Source organism: Phasianus colchicus, chromosome 34, assembly GCF_987193195.1.
Source record: "Phasianus colchicus chromosome 34, bPhaCol1.hap1.1, whole genome shotgun sequence".
Taxonomy (NCBI): Eukaryota; Metazoa; Chordata; class Aves; order Galliformes; family Phasianidae; genus Phasianus; species Phasianus colchicus.
The window spans coordinates 421,987-429,374 of NC_143469.1; the positions used below are offsets into that span (position 1 = coordinate 421,987).

At 53.3% G+C, this 7,388-nt stretch overlaps 1 protein-coding gene across 2 annotated transcripts; it reads left to right on the forward strand.

Annotated features, from left to right (window-relative positions):
* The first annotated feature begins 1,647 nt into the window (after positions 1 to 1,647).
* LOC149913807 (zinc finger CCCH domain-containing protein 11A-like) lies at positions 1,648 to 7,107 on the forward strand. Of its 2 annotated transcripts, XM_090128921.1 has the most exons (8): positions 1,649 to 3,054; positions 3,245 to 3,452; positions 4,094 to 4,217; positions 4,695 to 4,757; positions 5,009 to 5,095; positions 5,385 to 5,723; positions 6,030 to 6,106; positions 6,228 to 7,107. In XM_090128921.1, exons 2-8 carry the CDS (start codon positions 3,399 to 3,401, stop codon positions 6,282 to 6,284), a joined length of 801 nt encoding a protein of 266 aa, XP_089985047.1. In that variant the 5' UTR covers positions 1,649 to 3,054; positions 3,245 to 3,398; the 3' UTR covers positions 6,285 to 7,107. The 2 variants fall into 2 exon arrangements, with proteins under 2 accessions (XP_089985046.1, XP_089985047.1); XM_090128920.1 differs by having other exon boundaries at positions 1,648 to 3,452.
* Positions 7,108 to 7,388: the final 281 nt, after the last annotated feature.

The following is a 7,388-nucleotide window of genomic DNA, read 5'->3' on the forward strand; positions in this document are numbered from 1 at the left end:
AAAGCATCGGGAATGTCTCCTTTGGAGAGAGACTGAGAGGTTTGGGCTTGTTGAGCCCGGAGAACAGAAGGCTCATGGGAGACCGTGTGGCTGCCTTTCAGTACACGGGGCCTCACAGATCACCCTTGCTGAGGGTGAGCACTATTCCCTCATTGAGGACATTGATGAAGATGTTGAACAAGACCGGACCCAGCACCGACCCCTGAGGAACACCGCTGGTTACAGGTCTCCAACCGGCCTCTGCACCGCCAACGACGACCCTCTGCGCTCTGCCAGTCAGCCAGTTCTCAACCCACCTCACTGTCCACTCATCTGTCCACACTTCCTCAGCTTTGTCATAAGGATGTTGTGGGAGACGGTATCAAACGCCTTGCTGAAAGCAAGGTAGACTACATGCACTACATCCACCCAGCCAGTGACAACATCGTAGAAGGCTACCAGGTTGGTCAAGCATGCCCTCCCCCTGGTGAACCCTTGCTGATTACTCCTGATAACCTCCTTTTCTTCCAGTTGTCTGGAGATGGCATCCAGCACAAGCTGTTCCATCACCTTTCCAGGGACAGAGGTGTGCCCAGGTGGCCAAGAGGGCCAACAGCATCTTGCATTAGAAATAGCGTGGCCAGCAGGAGCAGGGAGGGAATCATCCCCCTGTACTCAGCCCTGGTGAGGCCACGCATTGAGCACTGTGTTCAGTTTTGGGCCGCTCACTACAAAAAAAGACATTGAGGCCCTGGAACGTGTCCAGAGAAGGGCAACAAAGCTGGTATGGGGTCCGGAGCACAGGCCTTACGAGGAGCGGCTGAAGGAGTTGGGGTTGTTCAGTCTGGAGAAGAGGAGGCTCAGAGGAGACCTCATTGCAATCTACAACTTCCTGAATGGAGGCTGTGATGAGGAGGGGTTTGGCCTCGTCTCCCAGGCAACAAACAGGACCCGAGGAAATGGCCATAAGTTGTACCAGAGGAGGTTTAGGTTAGACATAAGGAAGAACTTGTTCTCTCAGAGAGCAGCCAGGCACTGGAATGGCTGCCCAGGGAGGTGGTGGAGTCGCCGTCCCTGGCAGTGTTCAAGAGGCATCTGGATTAGGAGTTACAGGATATGGTTTAGTGCTTGTGGTAGCAATGGTGATGGAAGGATGGTTTTTTCTCCTTTCCTTTTTCTTCTTTTCTTCCCTTCCTTTCCTTTTTTTCCTTTTTTCATTTTGTTTTCTGTTTTCCATCTTTTCTTTCCCTCTCCCCTTTTCTTTCCCTCTCCCCTTTTCTTTCCCTCTCCCCTTTTCTTTCCCTCTCCCCTTTTCTTTCCCTCTCCCCTTTTCTTTCCCTCTCCCCTTTTCTTTCCCTCTCCCCTTTTCTTTCCCTCTCCCCTTTTCTTTCCCTCTCCCCTTTTCTTTCCCTCTCCCCTTTTCTTTCCCTCTCCCCTTTTCTTTCCCTCTCCCCTTTTCTTTCCCTCTCCCCTTTTCTTTCCCTCTCCCCTTTTCTTTCCCTCTCCCCTTTTCTTTCCCTCTCCCCTTTTCTTTCCCTCTCCCCTTTTCTTTCCCTCTCCCCTTTTCTTTCCCTCTCCCCTTTTCTTTCCCTCTCCCCTTTTCTTTCCCTCTCCCCTTTTCTTTCCCTCTCCCCTTTTCTTTCCGTCTCTTTTCATCTCTTCCCCTTTCTTTCCTTTTTTCATTTCTTTTGATTCATTTTGTTTAGTACTTTCTTACTTTTCATCTTTTAGATTCCTTTCTAAAAGAAAAGATAGAATGGGAGACAATAATTAAAGAAACAAAACCTGCTTTGAAAGCCATGGGGCCGGATGGATTGAACCTTGGGGTGCTGAGGGGGTTGGCAGACGTGGCTGCCAAGCCGCTCTCCATCATCCTTCAGCAGTCCTGGCTAATTGGGGATGTGTCCTGGCTGTCCCTGAACGTGTTTAAAGAGCTCTGGATGTGGTGCTCAGGGACATGATTGAGTGGTGGGTTGTTAGAGTTAGGGGAGTATGGTCAGGTTGTGGTTGGACTCGATGATCTTTCGGGTCTTTTCCAACCTGATCCATTCTATGATTCTATGGATTTAACAGCAGCGTTCTTGTGGGAGCTGCATTGAAACTTGCAGTGTCTCTGGGTCCCCAGAATTACTTTCTCCAAGCTGATTCGTAGGTGCTGGCACTTCTTTAAAGCAAGAGCAGCTGCTGATGGGAGGAAGGTAGTTCAGGCTCATGAGCTCTGCAGCATCTCCCAGGATGGTACCAGAGGAGGCAGGAATGATATTGCAGAAGATGAGAAGCTCCCCAGCAGGAAGCCAGAAACCCTGCGGGAGAGTCGGAGCACGTGTGGATGCCCAGGAGGTAATGCAGCCCCAGTATTTGAGAAGCGCGTGGCCAAGGAGCTGCGGCCCAAGAACAGAGCTATTCCGCCTTTGCAGAATAGCTGGCATCCCAAGAAGGACTCGTCTGTCCTTGTAAAAAGCAGGGGGAGGGCACGTCCAAATGCTTGCTGGTTGCTTGGGAGCTCAAATCCTCCAAGCTGGAGGCAGCCTGGGGGTAACATCTCCTTGGTCCGATTGTGCAGCACCTGAGCAAGAACTGGCTGCATGAGGGTCATCTTAATTTCTCTGTTCTTTTACTTAAATAAACCCGTTGGGAGACCGTGGTGTTGGTTTCCTAAAATTTGGATCTGGGAGGTGAGCACGCCCTTTGCTTATGATGGAAGCACAGAAGTGATGAGGGCACTCGCTGAGGTCACAGTCATCGCCGAGGTGGGAGCGTTTGTGGCACAGCCGGTGAGCAGAGCTGGTGCTCTGGTGAGTGTGCTGCACGCAGAGACTGAGCTGTGAGCTTTCCTTGAGAGATCACCCTGCGAGAGCCCGTCGGAAGCACCGCTGCGGCGTGTGCGTGAGCTGGGCACAGCTCAGGCTGAGCAGGCCGAGCAGGTGAGCTGGGTTTGGTGCTGGGTGGTTGCCGGGAGGTGTCTCAGCAGGAAAGCTGGGCTGGGGTGGGCACGCTGCATCAGCCCTCATCCCGGCTGGCAGTGAGACAGAGGGAGTTTTCTTCAGGACAGCAACACCAGCCATGTGCTTCAAGGTACGTAACTATTGAGGAGATGGAGAACGCTTGCTGTCAGAAATCATGGCAGCTGTACAGGAGCTGGGTGTATTTTGGGGACAGTCCTTGTAACCAGCTGGTTTCGAGACATTGCCCTGCCCGAGAGTCTAAACTGCACAGCAGAAGAATGCTGGGAAAATGCTTCTTCCTCACTGTTTTTCACTTGCAGGTTCTTTCCTTAGGGTTCCTTTTTCCTTTCCAAAAGGAGATTTTGGGGATCGAGGCACTTGAAGAGAGAGTGAAGCCAGCTCTTTCCAACAGTGCGGGCAGTCCCTGTGGAGAGGACCCCGGGAACTTGAGCTTCCCCTGAGACGTTCCCCAGCATGTCTCAGCAGGGAGACGGACGCAGTTGCCATCGCTGCTTTGCGCGTGGAAAGGTATGGCTGGGTTTCTTTCGCTTGGGTTTCTCCTTTCTCTGGTTTTGGAGGGGAAGGGGTGGAGCAGGGGGAGCCCTGCTGGTCCTTTGTTAGCTCAGTAAGCGGCTGGGTTGTGCACTTGCAGCAACAGGACAGCATTGCCAGGCTCCTTAACCTGCTGGGGCAGGGTGGGAGCAGAGAGCGGGCACTGCCCTCCTGCCAGCTGCACCTGGTTATGGTTTGCCAGCTGCCCTGGGTTTCTGCTGAGAAGTTAGTTCTAGCTGCCTGCAGTAGTAAAGGGTGGGGAAGAAATAGTGGTGAAGAGCTAAGGCTGTGTACGGTAATTTTGCATGGGTTGAACTGTGGCACCTGAAGTCACTGTTTCCCTCGGAATAATGCTGGTGTTTGCAGGTGTGTTGGTTTAACCCCCCGAAGTGATGTCTGAGAGCGCCCGTCTTCTCCACCTGAACGATGAGAAAGCTGGATATGCCCAGAAATTGCAGCGCGTGCAGATGTTGTGAATGCGCTCCCAAATGTTTCCGTTAGTGATAACTAACGTCTCAGCACTCTGATACCCACCTCTGGCACCATCTGGAACGCTGCATCTCTTTGCAAACGTTGGGTGGCTCTTTCCATGGCCCTTCCTTTATTTCTCTCCTCAGAAGCAGCGCGGCGCGGTTCCCTGTGCTAGGGAGCAGCACCCAGCAGGCTGCCAGAGATCCAACAGCGCCTTGCAGCGCACAGAGGGACGCGATGGGGACGGACCATCCTTAGCACCACGCAAAAGTGAGTCTCTGCAGTCCTCTGTCATGAAGTATGGAAGAATGCATTTTAAGTATTACTTCTGAGCGGTGCAGCACTGCAGGGATGTCCGGTAACCATGGTGGAAGCATTAGAGAGGCCGACAGCAACAGATGGCAGCAGTGAGACAGAAGTGTGTGTGTAAGTGGTGGTGCTCAGAGCTGAGTGCATTCCCTGTAGGGACAAAAAATCCGTGCCTCGACTTTTGCAGCTGATAGCGTTTTGTGTGCTGACGCAGCTTTGCTCTGCAGCATGCAGAGCTGTCAGGCAGACTGGGGTTCCTCTGCTGCCACCTGAGCGGGAATGAGAGCAGTAGTGCTTTGTGCAAGCGCACTGCAGTTTAAAGATCAGTTTCTGTTCTGGCTGTAGAAGAGTGTCTTTTGGTTTTTGTGGTGGACGTGGGCTAACAGGACAGTGCTGCTCCTGGTGTCTGTGAAATCAACACACAATCTGTTGTTGTAGGGACGGAGCCTGCGCGTCCATGGAATGGTGCTGGGCTTGGGGGGAAACGGAAAGCCTCCCCAGGTAAGAAGCTCTTGTGAGCTGTGGTGTGGGTACCTGCCTCTAAATAGGGCTGCATGAAGGGCTGTGTGGGATGGAGGAGAAAAGAAGGGGCACTGCAGATCTGTGCTGACTGCAGAAATGGCACAGCGTTGTAGCAGCAGAAAGGCCAATTGAAGAAACTACGCTTGAGGAGCAGAAGTTTGTGGTTGGCTGTGCTAAAATGCTCCTCCAAAGAGATGCTCTTCATGTCTTTCTTGTTTCCTTTCTGACAGAAGCTGATGCAAGCAGGCTTGCAGTGAAGCGCAGCCTTGCAGGAAGCCAGGGGAGGAGCATGGAGTGTGGCACAGCCCCCAAGAGAGGTACAGACACACAGCAGCATCTGGGTTTGGTGCACTGTCTTTCTAGTTAGGCTTTCTGTCTGTCCTTTCCTGGGACTGCTGTCGTTGCGTGTTGCTTGAGATCTTAATCCCTGGGGATTACAGTTGCCTTTCCTGTCCCAATTGGAAATGGCCCACAGTTCAGCCAAGATCCCAAGGTCCATTGCTGTGAACACTCGAGAGTTCCTAGCATTGTGGCCCATTTTGCAGACCGAAGGCAGTGTGTGACTCTCTTTTAATCTTGCTGCTTCCCCTTGCTTGATTTGAACAGGGAGAGGTGCTGAGCCAAACGGCAAGATGTACGCGAAAGCTCCTCTCCAGGCTCCAGGAGGGCTTCCTGGAACAGCAGGTCCCAGCAGAGGGGAAAGACCTTCCCCTGCAGTTGACAACCACTCCCTCTCCAAGACCATGGCTGCAAGAAAGCGCAAGGGAGTGGAGGAAGAGGAGCAAAAAGCAGAGCTGTGGCCTGCCAAGAAACAAGTGAAGGTGGAGCGCGATGGGGAGAAGGCTCAGAGCCCACATCAGAGCAGAGGCGGTGTGCCAGCTCCAGCAACACACCCTGGGCCTGCCCCAGCGCCGACTGAGCGGTTCCGGACCTCAAAGCGAAGAGGTAGGAAGGTGCTGCAGCTGCCCTGGTGAGGTGCTTCCCTTATCAGGTGCATGGAGTTTGCTTAGGATTTGCTTTGCTTTCTCCTTCTCTCTGCGGAGAGGGGAAAAGAGTAGAAGGCTGCCGAGTCCAATGGCAAGGAAGTGCCAGAAAGTGTAACCCTCTCTTTTCCCATGAAATCCATGACGGCCTTCTGCTTGTCCCACTGGAAATACCCTTCCCTGAGAGGCTTCCTAGCCTGTTTTCATGTACCCATGTTTCCGCGGTTTTGCTGTTGACAAACTGAATTTCTCTCCTCTTTCTCTATAGCAAGACGACAACGACAAAAAGAGAGGAGAGCAGAAATGAAGAAGGCTGCTCTGAGAGCTGCCGCTGCACGTGCAGAGGTGAGTCCTCGGTGAGCACAGACACGGCTCTTGTTGTTCTCTGTCTGTCAGACGTGAAGGGGATTGTAGAATGCTGGGGGAAGCGGTGTCCTACTTTGACGCTCGCTTTCTTTCTTTCCAGTCCTCCACAATGAACAGCCTTGTGGAGATGATGGAGAAGCTGCAGCTGAAGGACTGAGTGGAGGAGCATCAGAAGGCAGCGGCTTCGTGGCAGCAGCCCAACTTGGCACTCTGGTTGCAGTCCATCAATAAACAATTGGAGCTTTGTATTCACAAAGAGCGCACGGCCTGATTTGTCCAGTGGCACTCAGTGAGCTGCTGCACCACCTCCTCGTTATTCCACTCGCGGCGCTGGGTCAGAACTCCCACATCTCCATCAGGGGATGCTGCAGGTTATAGAAGCAATGGATGCACCAGTCCTTGGCCCTGCCCATAAACGCACTGCCTGCAAAGCACGTGCACAGAGCTGCGAGTAGCACGGCCTGAGCACAGGCGCGCTGAGTTAGAGAACAGCTGTCTCGAGCTGTCTGAGTTTCTCGGGGCAGCACTGAGCAGAAGTGAGCGTGTGCCCCTCACCCTGCAGGCGTCTCTGTTGGGGGAAGAGAGGCTCCGCCGGCTGCCTGATCCCGGAAGGCAGAGGTGTTCTCCTGACTTCTCTGCAGTGCTACCTTGCCTCATTGTCCCCCCTCTCTTCAGCCGTTTTGATGCTACTTTTCATCCTTTGGGCAGAGCTTGAGTCACTCTCATCATCGCACAGCTTTGTACTGAGCGGTGTGGAATTTTCTGGCTTTGCTCTTAAAAGCCTAGGCTGAAAACTGCAGCGTGCATGCTTAGTTTACATGGGGACATGGGGGGGGACATCCCCTAACCCCCATTATCGAAAAATAAACCTTAATTGCAAAAGTGAGGGGTGTCAACCCCCGACCCATGGGAACAAAGTGGTCCGTGGGGGTGACACTGTGGGGGTGTCCCCATCTCCAGTACGTGACACCACCAGGGTGCCATGAAGGTGTCCCCAACTTTGGTGGTGTGACAGCACGATGCTGTGTCCCCACTTCTCCAGGAAGTCCTCCAGCTGGTTACAGTGTCCCCAGCTTCGGCTCAACGTCCCCAGGGGGTCCTTTTGTCCCCTCTGCATGACGGTGACACCCGATGCTGGCTGCCGAACGCGACACCCGATGACGATGACACCGCGTCACGGCTGTGCCACGCTGGTGTCACACAGTCCCCTCTGGTGGTGGCACAGAGTTCACCACCGTGCGTGTCCACATCCTCATGTCAG